This window comes from Polypterus senegalus, chromosome 5, assembly GCF_016835505.1.
Source record: "Polypterus senegalus isolate Bchr_013 chromosome 5, ASM1683550v1, whole genome shotgun sequence".
Classification (NCBI taxonomy): Eukaryota; Metazoa; Chordata; class Cladistia; order Polypteriformes; family Polypteridae; genus Polypterus; species Polypterus senegalus.
Genome location: NC_053158.1, coordinates 189,347,934 through 189,364,246, shown reverse-complemented (window position 1 = coordinate 189,364,246; position 16,313 = coordinate 189,347,934). Strand labels below are relative to the sequence as shown.

At 40.9% G+C, this 16,313-nt stretch overlaps 1 protein-coding gene across 1 annotated transcript in view; it reads left to right on the top strand.

Moving 5' to 3' along the window:
* scospondin (subcommissural organ spondin) overlaps positions 1-16,313 on the top strand; it is a 417,078-nt gene that overhangs the window by 167,424 nt on the left and 233,341 nt on the right. Inside the window, exons 43-44 of the mRNA XM_039754138.1 lie at positions 657-822; positions 1,411-1,477. Coding sequence (XP_039610072.1) covers positions 657-822; positions 1,411-1,477 — 233 coding nt within the window. The remainder of the gene's footprint in view (positions 1-656; positions 823-1,410; positions 1,478-16,313) is intronic.

The window sequence follows — 16,313 nt, the reverse complement described above, 5'->3', positions numbered from 1 at the left end:
AATCCGAACCTCTCCCATGGACAAAGGAAAGGCTCACCATCCGAGCCTCTGTCGCCAATACGGCTCTCTTAAGTCGCTGAGCTGGAACGAACCATCACTGCAACCCCGAGCATCAACTGCATGCTGTCTTCCTGGTGCTCTCCTGCTCCTGACTGGCTGCCTCCTCACTCCTGTACTGGCTCTTTCTTGTTTCCTGTTTGCTTCACACTCTCTACTTTAACCTCCATTTTTTTCTTGTCTTTCTTTCAAATCTGTTTATATGCTGGGGATCGGCTGCATGTGCGATCACCTGCTCCACTCCCCAGCGCAAGCACGTCTATTATGTATTTAAAATCGGCGCAGTGCTGCGGACCACATGTCATTAGCTCCTGAACTGCAGCCACAGGATTTTATGCAGATTGCTGCTGCCACGTGATTGGCTGATTAGTTACTGCGTGGATAAGCAGCTGCACAGGTCTTCCTAATAACTGGCTGAGTTAGTGTAAGTGTGTTGAGAGAATTCAATATTTATAACAAAGTTGATTAAAAGGTATCAACACATTGTCAATATAAAGATCACTTTCTTTGAAAAAGGAATGGCTTGATGACATTTTGATTCTGTATCACTTGTGATTTCCTTCTTTTAACTCATTCCTGAATGCTTATTTGCTGTGTAGGTACTGTGCCAGGATGCCTCTCTACCCAGTTCAACTGCCTAAACACAAATGTCTGTCTTAACCTGAGCCAACGATGTGATGGCAGAATTGACTGTGAGAACGGCTCAGATGAGAAGGGATGTGTCAGTTCTAATCTCGGGATGACCACTACTGCTGACGATCACAGGTTCTGGTTGAGTCATTTTCGAAAGCTCATATTGACAATGCAGCACATTTGATTGTACATGGAGCTGTAGGTGGTGAGGGCAATTCAGTTGGTCAGTCAGTCAGTCATTATCCAACCTGCTATATCGTAACACAGGGTCGGGGGGTCTGCTGGAACCAATCCCAGCCAACACAGGGTGCAAGGCACGAACGAATCCCCGGGCAGGGCGCCAGCCCACGCAGGGCATACACACACACACACCAAGCACACACTAGGGACAATTTAGGATCACCAATGCACCTAACCTGCATGTCTTTGGACGGTGGGAGGAAACCCACGCAGACACGGGGAGAACATGCAAACTCCATGTAGGGAGGACCCGGGAAGCAAACCCAGTTCTCCTTACTGCGAGGCAGCAGCGCTACCACTGCACCACCGTGCTGCCCGTGAGGACAATTCAAACTTCCCAATAGAAAATTTAATACAAATATCTTTTCCAGTGAGACAATTTACTAAGATTTAGTGTGTCCATGACCTTTGAACTCATTTCAATAAAGAAACATAAAGATGCAAGTAAATAGCTTTGATACTTATTTTCTATCATTTCAGGTTATCGGGAGCCACACCTACCCATTCTACCCTCACTGGTGGCACGGGAAGGACGAGCACTGTGATGGTAAGACAAGCTATTAGAAACCTAAACACTGCGAGAAATTCAACTTTGTGAACGCAAACCTTACTGCAGCAATGAAGCTGTCCAATTTTTTACCATTGCTTGCTTGCCTATTTTACAATATTGTGATCCTCCTCCAAACTTTTATTTCATTTCATAATTGAGTGTTTTATTTCCGTTTAGAAGGAACATGAAAGAACTAGAATTCCAAAGCCTAAAGGTGAGAAATAAATTTATGATCTGCAGTAGCTTTCTATCATGTGTCTTCTAAATTGCTTACTCCCGCTTTTGAGCCAATATGCCTGTCAGTAAAAAGTATCCAACCCCTGGGGAGTTTTCACAGCTTATTGTTGTACAACATTGAATCCCAGAGGATTTAATTTAGCTTTTTGGACATCGATCAGCAGAATAGGACATTTTGATGTCAAAGTGAAAACAGATCTCTACAAAGTGGTCTGAATGAATAACAAATATAAAACACAATGTAACTGATTGCTTAAGTATTCATTCTAATTAATATGACACCCCTAAACATCACCAGTGTAGCCAACTGGTCTTAGAAGTCACAGATTTTACAACAACATTTATTTATATAGCACATTTTCATACAAATAATGTAGCTCAAAGAGCTTTACATGATGAAGAAAGAGAAATAAAAGACAAGTAAGAATTAAAATAAAACAACACTGATTAACATAGAATAAGAAGAGTAAGGTCCGATGGCCAGGGAGGACAGAAAAAGCAAAAAAACTCCAGACAGCTGGAGAGAATAAATAAAATCTGCAGGGGTCCAGAGGCCACGAGACCACCCAGCCTCCTCACCTGTCTGAGATTTTAGTTGATTGTCGTCTAGCGACACCTGTTTGAGGGTGTGGAAGAGCCAACTTGTGGTGAGTCCATATTGAATCATCAAAGTAACTCGGCGAAAGGGAGATTTTAAAAGCAGAAATCAGGGAATGAAGATAGAAAAACATCATTGAATCACCCTCGTAGTCCAGTTAAGTCATTAAGAAATGGAAAGAATATGGCAGAGCTGTGAATCTGCAAGGGCAGGCCGTCCACAAAAACTGAGGGACAGTGCAAGAAGAAGACTAGAGAGGGAGGCCAGCAAACGACCTATGAGAACTTTGAAGACGTTACAAGCGACAGTGACTGAGACTAGAGAAGACAAATGATGCTTGGGTGCTTCACCAGTCGCAGCTTTAATGAGAAAGTGACAAAAAGAAAGCAGCCGTGAAAAAAATCACACATGTGACATCTTGGCTGGAGTTTCCCTGAATGTTACATGGGAGACTCTGAAGTCAGCTGGAAGAAGATTCTGTGGTCTGATGACATGTAAGTTGAGCTTTTTGACCACCAGCAGACTGAATACCATGGTTGACCGCTCCACATTATCAAAAACACATCATCCTCTCCGCGAAACATGGCAGTGGTAGCATCGGGCTGTTGGGGATGCTTCTCTGCAGCAGGCCCTGGAAGACTTGCGAGACTAAAATGGATGCAGACAAATATGGGGAGATCCTGAAGGAAAACCTGATGCATTCTGCAAGAAACCTGCACCATGCGAGACGATTTGTTTTCCAGCTTGACAAAGACCCCAAGCATAAAGTCAAAGTTACACAGGAACGGCTTAAAAACAACAATGCTAATGTCCTGGAGTGCCCAGATCTCAATCCAAGTAATAATTCATGGATGGACTTAATGAAGGCTGTTCACTTACTTGCACAGACACCTGAACGCACAGACTCAGAGCTGTCACGGCTGCCAAATCTGCGGCTACAAACACTGACACGAAGAGGGTGAATACCGTAGGTACTTGTGAATAAGTTCTCCCGTAGATAAATTGGGACTTGATTTTACCGTATAATTTCTGGTATTTTATAATGTCGGTCGTATAAATCGAATGCGGAAAATTCACGCTATTGGTCCAAGAGATTATGACATCACCTGAGAGAGTAACCACGGAGCACACAGCTTTCTTTTTATATTTTATTCATCCACCTCTCTTTTGTCCTCCACTGCCTTCTCTTCCCCTATACTTCCATTCCTACCACTCTTTTGCCCACATCTTCATTGTCTCTCCTCACCACATGTCCACACCCCAGTGTCCTTTCTCACATCTCTCGCTCTCACTTTTCTTGTACCTCTGATCGTCTCGTTTCTTATTCTGTCCTTTTCTGTAAATCCACATCTCAACCTCTTCTCATTTCTGCCATATTCAACTTCTCCTGAGCTCCTTTTTTGCCCATTTCTCAGCTCCATATATCATTGCTGATCTTACAAACCATCACTTTAACCTTCATCTTAATTCTTCGATCACACAACACACCTGATACTTTCTTCTTCCATTTATTCCATCCACACTGCACTTTGTTGGTTATCTTTGCATCTAGTTTTCCACTTCAGGCTGCCACTGATCCTACATATTTTAAATTATCAATAGTTCTTCCTACAGGCTACCGTATATAGTTTCAGATAAGTTCTCCCATGGATAAGTCGGGACTTGATTTTACTGTATAATTTCCGGTATTTTATAATTTCGGTTGTATAAGTCGAATGCGGAAAACTCACGCTATTGGTCCAAAAGATTATGAAATGCTAACGCCCACCTGAGATAGTAACCACGGAGCACACAACCTTCTTTTTCTATGTTTCTGTGGCAATGTGCTGTGTCAGTGCACACTCCTAACCGCTCTCTCTCTCTCTATTTTGCCTACTTGACCACACGGTAAGACCCAAACTATTCCGAAGCGACGTTTGCACTGATTTGTGTTTTTTGTATCTCACCCCCTCATACACCTTTATCGTAAGAGCATCCCTTATCTATGATGGAGCGTTCGATCAGAAGAAAATATGAAGCTGGTTTTAAATTAAACATCGTTGAAGAAGCGAAAAAATTTGGTAACTGCGCTATTGCAACAAAATTTGATGCGTCTGAGAAACTGATGAGAGATTGGAGGAAGCAAGAAGATGTAAAAAAAAGTGTCGTATTTTTGAACAGGCATATAAGTCGGGGTCTGATTTTATGATCGATTCTTCAGATTTCAAGACCTGACTTATACGCAAGTATATATGGTACATTTTATTTTTAAATTTTCACCTAAACCAACTATGGAAAATATATTATATATATACAGTGGTGTGAAAAACTATTTGCCCCCTTCCTGATTTCTTATTCTTTTGCATGTTTGTCACACAAAATGTTTCTGATCATCAAACACATTTAACCATTAGTCAAATATAACACAAGTAAACACAAAATGCAGTTTTTAAATGATGGTTTTATTATTTAGGGAGAAAAAATCCAAACCTACATGGCCCTGTGTGAAAAAGTAATTGCCCCTGAACCTAATAACTGGTTGGGCCACCCTTAGCAGCAATAACTGCAATCAAGCGTTTGCGATAACTTGCAATGAGTCTTTTACAGCGCTCTGGAGGAATTTTGGCCCACTCATCTTTGCAGAATTGTTGTAATTCAGCTTTATTTGAGGGCTTTCTAGCATGAACCACCTTTTTAAGGTCATGCCATAGCATCTCAATTGGATTCAGGTCAGGACTTTGACTAGGCCACTCCAAAGTCTTCATTTTGTTTTTCTTCAGCCATTCAGAGGTGGATTTGCTGGTGTGTTTTGGGTCATTGTCCTGTTGCAGCACCCAAGATCGCTTCAGCTTGAGTTGACGAACAGATGGCCGGACATTCTCCTTCAGGATTTTTGGTAGACAGTAGAATTCATGGTTCCATCTATCACAGCAAGCCTTCCAGGTCCTGAAGCAGCAAAACAACCCCAGACCATCACACTACCACCACCATATTTTACTGTTGGTATGATGTTCTTTTCTGAAATGCTGTGTTCCTTTTACGCCAGATGTAACGGGACATTTGCCTTTCAAAAAGTTCAACTTTTGTCTCATCAGTCCACAAGGTATTTTCCCAAAAGTCTTGGCAATCATTGAGATGTTTCTTAGCAAAATTGAGACGAGCCCTAATGTTCTTTTGCTTAACAGTAGTTTGCGTCTTGGAAATCTGCCATGCAGGCCGTTTTTGCCCAGTCTCTTTCTTATGGTGGAGTCGTGAACACTGACCTTAATTGAGACAAGTGAGGCCTGCAGTTCTTTAGACGTTGTCCTGGGGTCTTTTGTGACCTCTCGGATGAGTCGTCTTTGCGCTCTTGGGGTAATTTTGGTCGGCCGGCCACTCCTGGGAAGGTTCACCACTGTTCCATGTTTTTGCCATTTGTGGATAATGGCTCTCACTGTGGTTCACTGGAGTCCCAAAGCTTTAGAAATGGCTTTATAACCTTTACCAGACTGATAGATCTCAATTACTTCTGTTCTCATTTGTTCCTGAATTTCTTTGGATCTTGGCATGATGTCTAGCTTTTGAGGTGCTTTTGGTCTACTTCTCTGTGTCAGGCAGCTCCTATTTAAGTGATTTCTTGATTGAAACAAGTGTGGCAGTAATCAGGCCTGGGGGTGACTACGGAAATTGAACTCAGGTGTCATACACCACAGTTAGGTGATTTTTGAACAAGGGGGCAATTACTTTTTCACACAGGGCCATGTAGGTTTGGATTTTTTTTCTCCCTAAATAATAAAAACCATCATTTAAAAACTGCATTTTGTGTTTACTTGTGTTATATTTGACTAATGGTTAAATGTGTTTGATGATCAGAAACATTTTGTGTGACAAACATGCAAAAGAATAAGGAATCAGGAAGGGGGCAAATAGTTTTTCACACCACTGTATTATATATATGTGAGGCAAGAAGATGTAAAAAAAAAAAATGTAAGTGTCGACTGAAACATGAGTATATACGGTACTTACGTGATCAGTTATTTTGTGTTTTAAATTTATAATTAATTGTGACCATAGTTCTGCAGTGCTTCTAAAGAACAGAAGAATTAGATGGAGATCTTAACTTATGATTACAAGTTCCTATTTCATTATTATGAGATCTAATCTTGTAGTTATGAGATATTAACTAATAATTAGGAGTGCGTACAATATCTTGTAATTCCAAGAACTTTTCTTAAGAGAAATTGGGCTGGGTAGATAATGTGGTTTAGGAGACAAGGCATTGAACTTTGAACTTGACGAGATTTTTCGTATGTTCCATTGATTCTTTTTAACCCTCGCTGTATCCCAAAGAGCTATGCAATTTTCCACTGGGATTGGAAGATGGCAGCATCCGCTACAGACAGCTCACGTCTTCTTCATACAAAGAGAATAATCCTCCTGATGCCGGACGTCTGAACATAGTGCCCAACGTGTAAGTCAAGCAATTGTCTTCATTCGAATAACTTACAACAAAAGGCCCTTTGGTGTACTGTGTTCACACAACTGGTCAACCACTAACCTCAGCCATCACTCACTCATTTTGTAGTGATTGTGTTTTGTTAAAAAATATTTTCCTTTAATATTATTTTTCTGAGCTACAATTAAGGTTTATTCTTTATTTTGGTTATTAATGAACCTTCTGAGCAGTGATGAGCGAACACTGCAGAGTTCACTTTGTTGTGAGTTTTGTGAATACACAGAAATGTTCAAGGTCTTCTCTGAACTTTATGAAATACATTGAAGTTAATGGAGGACATGATCTAGTTTTGAATGACTTATAAGGGTGCAGTGGTGTTTTATTGTCCCTGAGGACTAAGGAACTGTCTGCCAACTTTGGACTAAATTGAATATTGTAGCCAAAAATGTGACCTGAGCTGTGAGCCAGCAGTACTAACAACTGCTCCACCATGCCTCAAACACTGGCGCAGCCAGGGGCAGGTGGAGGAGGTGGCATTAGTGGCCAAAAGGCTCAGTACAATTCATGTGTAAGCAGCAGGGTTCAGAAAAATATCACTCATGAATGAAGCAAGACAAATTCTCTGATTTTTATCCAAAAATGCTTCAAAAATAATTTTCATACTGTCCTTCTGTGACGGCATCAGACACAGCAGCTGAAATTTATGAGGCAATAACAAAAATAAACAGAAACATTACACCGATAATAATTTCTAGGAAGATGAACAACTAATTCACAATTTATAATTTTGTTTCGTTATCAAATCCGAATGCGTTCTTGCTCTGCGCAGAAAACATCCCCACCTATCACTTGTACACTACACTGGTTCTGGTTTTCACAGCGTAATTATATTAAACTAATAACACAGAACACAGCTTATCAGTGCATCTATACTATTTTCTTGTCTAGTTGATGCTTATGAATAATTATATGTGAAGAATTTTTGCTGTTTCTCTATATATATGAATAATCAATCCATCCATTATCCAACCCTCTATATCCTAACTACAGGGTCACGGGGTCTGCTGGAGCCAATCCCAGCCAACACAGGGCACAAGGCAGGAAACAAACCCCAGGCAAGGGTGCCAGCCCACCGCAAGACACACACACACACACACATCAAGCACACACTAGGGGCAATTTAGGATTGCCAATGCACCTAACCTGCATGTCTTTGGATTGTGGGAGGAAACCCACGCAGGCACGGGGAGAACATGCAAACTCCACGCAGGGAGGACCCAGGAAGCGAACCCAGGTCTCCTTAATGTGAGGCAGCAACGCTACCCACTGCGACACCCATATATGAATAAATCTATGCAAAATGAATCTTAATTTTTCTCTATAAGTCATTTTAATTTTCTGTTTAAATAGGTTAAAATATTCAGATATGTTGGAGGGCGGCAAATTGAAGCACCGCCCCACCCCAAGTCACTGGCCTCAAACAACAAAAGACACAGACCACGAGCAAAATGCAACAAATGGCCGCAAACTAGCAATATGGTTGGAACTCTGTGAGCACAATGATATACTGTATACTATATTGTGATGCGTGAGTCATTGACTTGCACTCACAAGATGAGGTTAAGCCTAAAGTATTCAGGAAACCCAGCTTTATTCAACTTGAAATAGGAAAAGCAAGGTTATTTATAGATGTGGGAGCTACCTCTCTACTACATACAGACACAGCATATGGTCAGGGCCGGGCCAGGTCAGTGGCCAAGTTAGAATGTTCCCTGCATCACCCATCGGGCGACAGATGTGTTGTGCGAGGAGGCGGTGAGCTTGCAGTTGCCTCTGTGGTGCTGCGAACCTGCAGTTGCTTCGGCAACAGACAAGCAGCCCTTTACAGACGGGTCAATCGTGTTTCCAAGTGTCGCCTCATTGGGGAGGGTCTCAAAGGAATTCAAATACAGTAATCCCTCCTCGATCGCGGGGGTTGCGTTCCAGAACCCCCCACGATAGATGAAAATCCGCGAAGTAGAAACCATATGTTTGTGTAGTTGTTTTTATATATTTTAAGTCCTTATAAACTCTCCCACACTGTTAACATTATTAGAGCCCTCTAGACATGAAATAACACCCTTTAGTCAAAAGTTTAAACTGTGCTCCATGACAAGACAGAGATGACAGTTCTTTCTCACAATTAAAAGAATGCAAATAGATCTTCTTCTCTTCAGGAACAGAGAATTTCAGAGAGAGAGAGCGCTCGCAAAGAAAAGCAAACAATCAAAAAATCAATATGTGTGCTTTTAAGTTTGCCGCGGCATTTTTTAGAGGAGCATCAGTATCTTCTAAGCAAACAGCCTCTGTGCAAACAGCACCTCTGCTCACATCTCCTCCGTCAGGCGCAGAGAACGTCAGAGAGAGAGAGAGAGAGAGAGAGAGATTAAAGCAAACCATCAAAAAATCTATAAGTGTGCTTTTGGAAGCACCGCGATAAAACGGCATTTCTTAGAGGTGCATCCGTATCCACTAGGCAAACAGCTTCTGTGCAAACAGCACCTCTGCTCACAGCCCCTCCGTCAGGCGCAGAGAATGTCAGAGAGGGTGAGATAGAGGCAGAGACAAGCAAACAATCAAGCTCCGCGCGGAAGCATATCTTATATCATTGAGGAGTTTTAGTTAATATGTAATACATGCTCTGATTGGGTAGCTTCTAAGCCATCCGCCAATAGCGTCCCTTGTATGAAATCAACAGGGCAAACAAACTGAGGAAGCGTGTAGCATAAATTAAAAGACCCATTGTCTGCAGAAATCCGCGAACCAGCGAAAAATCCGTGATATATATTTAGATGTGCTTACATTTCAAATCCGCAATGGAGTGAAGCCGCGAAAGTCGAAGCGCGATATAGCGAGGGATTACTGTATCTCTAATATATACTATATATATATATATATATATATATATATATATATATATATATATATATATATATATATATATATGTATTAAACAGTATTTCATTGTGCTCACTGAGTCCCAATCTCGGGGCACACATTAGCCATGCAACAAAGCAGCAGAGTTGGACTGACTCATTTTATTGCTTGAAGTCATGGCTCTTGACACTTCTGGAACATCTTTTTTGTGTTTCATCTCTCATGTTTTCTAATTGTGGGTAAGGAGATGGCTGCTTTGTGGCTTGTTTTGGAACATAACTTCAAGACATAGCTAATTATGTAAACAAATTAGCCAGGTGTCACTAGGCTAATATTTTCATTATGATCAGCTAATGCACCCCTAAAATGAAAACAATACTTTTTTTTTTTTGGATTTTTTTTAAAAACATATGTGGTGGAAGGCTGGAGTACTGATTGGGTCTTGAAAGTTCTACACATGACTGCAACAGCTCTGTGATGTCACTCAGGCCTCACAGAGCATCATGGGATGCCGGTCAAAACAACTGTCTTAGCCAGTGGCACTGCAAACCTCTGGGAAATTTTTGACGAAAACAGACCATTCATCCTAACAAAGCTAGCCAGTCCTATCACTTAATTCTTCCGAAATAGAACCAAGTCGAGTTCTACTGTCTACCACACTACTTGGCAACTTATCCCATGTGTCTGTTGTTCTCTGTATGAAGAAAAACTTAATGTTTGTGTGAAATGTTCATTTTACAAGTTTCCAACTCTGTCCCCTTGTTTTTGATGAATTTGAAAGTCACAGTCTCGATCCATTGAACTAATTCCATCCATAATTCCTCTTAATCTTTTGCTTAAACTAAGAAGACTTTCTAACTCATCTTCTGTAGCCCTGGAATCAGCCCAGTTGCTCTTCTCTGGACCTTCTCTAGTGCTGTTTTGTCCTTTTTGTAGCCTGGAGACCAAAACTGCAAACAGGACACCAGATGAGGCCTCGCTAGTGTGTTATAAAGCTTCAGAATAACCTCCTTTGACTCGTACTCCACTTATCAAGGTGCTAAGCCTGGAATTGGCCCAACGTTTCTTTCACTAGCCCCGTTATGTGTTTTGGAGCTCAGACCAAAACTGCACACAGGACTCCAGATGAGGCCTCATCAGCGTCTTATAAAGTTTGAGCGTCACCTCCTTGGAGTTTTACTCCACACATTAAGGTGCTTTATAACCTGACATTCTGTTAGCCTTTTTGACTGAATTTGTCTGGAAGTTGATAAGTCTGACAAGTTCATGACAACTCCTTGGTCATTCTTATAAAGTGAACTTTCAAGTTTCTGACCTTTCTCCAACTAAGAATTCAAACCTATAATTCTTACTTCATAAGTGTTTTGTTTTACATTTACTTACATTAAATGTCTTTAGCCACACACCTGCCCAAACCTTTACATTGTTCAAATCCTACTGTAATTGTTCAATGGATTCTCTGTCAGTCCACCTAGTTTGGTATCATCTGCAAACTTAACCAGCTTGTTGTTCATATTTCTATCCAGATCAAATATATATATTGTCACGCTTGGGTCACAGATTTGCACAGAAACACAGGAGGCAGGGCCGTTCTTAGCAGTTTGGGGTCCCTACGTGATTCAGAAATGTGCAGGCTTCAGATGTGCAGGCCCTGGTTGGAGGGGGGGGTCCGAGCTCCCCTCCCCCAGCTCAGAAAGGTGTTCAAATAAAATGTCCGGAAAAGAATGATAAAATTTAGGGTGAGGAGAGTATCGTGACACACTACGTGAGGGACTGGCACAGATGGCTGCAGTGCCAGGGGCATGACAGGGGCCCCAGGCAGCCCGACAACACAAAAAAAAATATTGTAAGTCGGGGCCAGGCCGGGTGCCCACCATCACGGTCGGGGCCCTACGCGGATGTGTAGTTCACGTATGCCTAAGAACGTCCCTGCGGGAGGTTGTAGAGACAGAAACTTTATTCAAACACTGCAAACGAACATTGGTCTCTTTTTCAAACGTTTAAACTGTGCTCCATGACAAGACAGAGATGACAGTTCTGTCTCACAATTAAAAGAATGCAAACATATCTTCCTCTTCAAAGGAGTGCGCGTCAGGTGCAGAGAATGTCAGAGAGAGAGAGAAGCAATCAATCCAAAACCAATAGGTGCTGTTTGGGCTTTTAAATATGTGAAGTACCGCGCGGGAAGCGTATCGGGCAACAGAGCAGCCGCAAGTAAGCCCAGCAAGTAAGGGAGCAATGTGAAGGTAGTCTTTCAGCGTTTGTTAGAGGAGCGTCTGTATCCTCTAGGGGTGCATTCAGACCCCCTGCTCACAATATTAAAGGTAGAAGCTGCCCTAGCAGTGACCCCTGAGGGACACTACTTATACTGTAACATCAACCAATTCTGATAAGGCTGCCCTCACCATAACCCTCAGCCTGTAACACACTACTTCCTGAACTTCCACTTCTTTTAGGATGATCATTATTAATCTTGTATATGGTATGTATTAAATGCCTTCAGAAAATCCAAATAAATAGACACGACCATGGGTGGTTAATGGCATGCAGCGTGATGTCACACTTTATAACCAGGAATTTCAGATGTGTTAACATCCAAGTTTGCAGAGACACTTCTTGAAAGTAAAAATTCCTGCATGTGATTCTTATTCTTTGGAATTAGACTTTGTCCTCCTGGCTTTGATTTAGGTTTACGTTCTGGTTTTGGTGCTCAGTTTCATTTTTCGCTTTATTTTTTGACCATGCCTGTTCCTAACAAATATTTTTTGCTCATCCATCTCTTGATTCTTATCAAGCACAGAGGTGTTGTGCAGCTTCTACTTGGTCTCAGCCTAGTGTAACTTCACTAAGTTTGAAAACCTGAGCCTCCTCCATAAAAAGTTTACTTCTTACCATCTTGCTTTTGTATTTTTTATTTTAACTGGAATATTGGTACCATGTACTTAATCTTGTTAAGGCGATCATTTTGTTAATTTACTATATTCTATTTTTGGTCCCATAAATCCTGATAATTCTGTCACTCACTGTACTTACTGTTTGTACTTTTACTTCTAAGCTCTGTAGCCACATCGGATCTGTCCTTCTTTGTCTTCCTTTTATGCTTAATTTTAGCAAGTTTGGTTTTACATCAATCTGGTTTAGACGTAATTCAATTTAAACAGCATTAATAAGCATTTATTTGTTTCAACACACAGCTTAAATATGGAGCCTGGGTGGAGTCCTCTACCTGATGATTCCCATCCTTATTTTCAAGTGGACTTTTTACAGCCCACATTTATCTCAGGAATTGTCACACAAGGAAGCACACATTCAAACAGTATGGCCCTCAGGTACAGACTGGAATACAGCTTGGATGGAGTGAACTTCCAAAATTATACAGAAGGCAATGAGCAGCCAGACCATCCACAGGTAAATTGAAGTCACACTGAAAATATCTTACTCCTATTTGTACAACAATGAAAAGTATCTAAAATATATTTTTATATAACATACTAGCTGTGCTAGTCATCTAAGATGGTTTCACATCTAAGCAATCAATATGAAGCTCAGAGTTAACAGTGTCTCTGTTATAGGCCACTTGCTTTGGGATTGGTAAAAGTAATGTTAATGTTTGTAATGTGGCATCTGTTGGAATGACAAATGCAGGACATTTTGTTACTAAAAATGTTTGGTAAAGCAAAATCATTTGGAATGATAGGTGAACAGACACACACTTACACCTTTATTAAGGTAGAGTAGCTGTGCTGTCTGTCTAAGAGGGGTTGAAATCTAAGTATTCAACATAGACCTTAGTATTAACATTTGCAATACACCAACTGTTTATTAATGCATGTACTAATAAAATGCACTGCATTTGTCATCCCAACAGATCACAAGCATTTGCAGTAATAAAATACATTATATATAAAATATATTATTGAATGGCAAATGCAATGCTTATCTTTCTTTTATATGCCATTTGGTATGGGATTTGTAAAAGCAGTGTTAATGTTTGTGATGCACAATTTGCTGGAATGGCAAACGCAGAGCATTTTATCACTACAAATGTTTGTGATGCACCATCTGTTGGAATGTCAGAAACACAGCAACCAAAGAGACACGCAATCAGACACACAGGCACTTATCCTTTAATTGAGGTGGACTAGCAGTGCTACCTGTCTTAGAAGTAATCAACATAGACCGCAATGTTAATGTTTGCAGTCCACCATTTATTGAAATGTATTTTGTAAATCATGGAGTAATAAAATAAATTGTACATTTATTCCAACAGATGGTGCATTGGGCGGCACGGTGGTGCAGTGGGTAGCGCTGCTGCCTCACAGTTAGGAGACCTGGGTTCGCTTCCCGGGTCCTCCCTGTGTGGAGTTTGCATGTTCTCCCCGTGTCTGCGTGGGTTTCTTCCGGGTACTCTGGTTTCCTCACACAGTCCAAAGACAAGCAGATTAGGTGGACTGGCGATTCTAAATTGTCCCTAGTGTGTGCTTGGTGTGTGTGTGTGCACCCTGTGGTAGGCTGGCGCCCTGCCTGGGGTTTGTTTCCTGCCTTGTGCCCTGTGTTGGCAGGGATTGGCTCCAGCAGACCCCCATGACCCTGTAGTTAGGATACAGTATAGTGGGTTGGATAATGGATGCATGATGCATCACAGACATCTGCTGGAATGACAAATGCAATGCATGTGTCTTTGTTATATACTATTTGGTATGGCATTTGTTGGAATGACAAAGACACAGCAACGTGACTGACACGTAGGCAGACACATCTTTTTACTAAAGTGGATATTACTGTCTGGATTAATATGTTTTTAAAATAAGTTATAAAATATTTAATATTTTGCAATGTACATTATTACCATTTTGTATCTCTATGTCTATATACAGTAAATATATATATATATATATATATTATATATATATATATATATATTTAACTGTGTGCTACAGTTTGCACTCCAGAGCCACGGAGTAAGTAAAACATCCGAACAGACTATGAACTAAAAGGAAGAGTCAAGCATGACAGCATTTATGGCTTTAGCAGAGACATTGATAGAGAGGCAGTGTGGATAATGAATTGATGAACATGACAGCTAGCAGTAACAACAGGGTCACCATTTAAAAAGCACATAAACTTTTGCTTTCTTTCCTTAACCAATTTTACAAATACACCTTGGCAACTGCAAGTATTTCAGCTAATATATATATATATATATATATATATATATATATATATATATATATATATATATATATATATATATTACATTCTTAGTTCTGAATCACAATCTAATTATTAGGTGGGTACCTACTAGGTAACACTTGTGGTTGGCCAGCCAGTTGGCAAACATCCGCCACACCCTCTTAGTTGCAAGAAGAAGATCACAGATATGTGATACAGTATCTACTAAATAATACAAATAGTGCACACCAAGAGCTTCACCCTTATAGGGGCTCATCAGGTGTGGGCACTTTTTCATCACCTTATGGGGATTGAGCCTCAAATGTCAGCGCTTGAGGCAAAGCCTCTGACGTTGCATCACGACAGAGCTGGTTCACTTATTTGACAGGGTGTAGATGGGAGAACAGTATTATATTCTTAGTTCTGAATTGCAATTTGATTATTTAGGTGGTTACCTAATAGCTGTGTGTGGTCTTTGGGACAAAAAACAGCCTGAAGACAGCCTAGCAGTTTTACTTTGTTCATCAACTTGGAGAGGTGTCAGCTAACTCTTAAGAATGGCCCAGTGCAGAGGACATGGACCCACCTGTGCTTGCTGCCCCACTGGCATTCATTAGTAAGACACTGGTGATGCCATATCTTGGCTATTTCGCAGGTATATGAGTCCTATTAATCTTTGTCTTGAGAAAATACTTTCAGATAGACAGTGTTTTTAGTGAACACTTCAAGCCTTGCCCTCCATTGCTGAGATGTTTCACTTGCACGTTGTTGAGATGCGGTATTTATTTCATTTTGACGTTTGCGTCATTAGCACAGCATCGTTATTGCGCTGTGGCGTTTGCTGCCCACGGGTCTTACATAGTTTGAAGTGAGGTCCATGCAAGCACCATCTAGTTTCTGTAGTTGAGCGTGAGCAGAGCAGAGCAGATGACTCCATACACACACAGGTCTTTCGTTTATATAATATTAGCTGTATGTGGTGTTCGGGACAGAAGACAACCTCAAGACTCCCTAGCAGTTTTACTATATTAGTGAACTGCTAAGAGGCATCAGCCAAGTGGGCCAGGACAGGTTGCATGTTGTCTGAGACAGATGTGTATTCGAGTGCAGCTGTGGCACAAATTAAGCAGGACAGGCTGGAGCCTGTCTCAGGCAGACGTATGGCAGCTTGCTGTGTGAATGTACAATGTGCATGTCTGCTTGGATTGAATCAGAAGTGAGGTGCATGCAAGTAGTTATAGCGCTGCTGCAACAAAATTCGATGCATCTGAGAAACTGATGTGAGATTGAAGAAAGCAAGAAGGTGTTAAAAAAAATGTAAGTGTATTTTTGAATGGCCGTAGAAGTCGGGGTCTGATCTTATGATCGATTTTTTGGGTTTCAAGACCCGACTTATACACGAGTGTATATGGTAAACCATGACACATTATGAATTCAGAATATAATAATTGACAATATGAAAATGTGATATGTATTTATTTACTTACTTGCCTTTC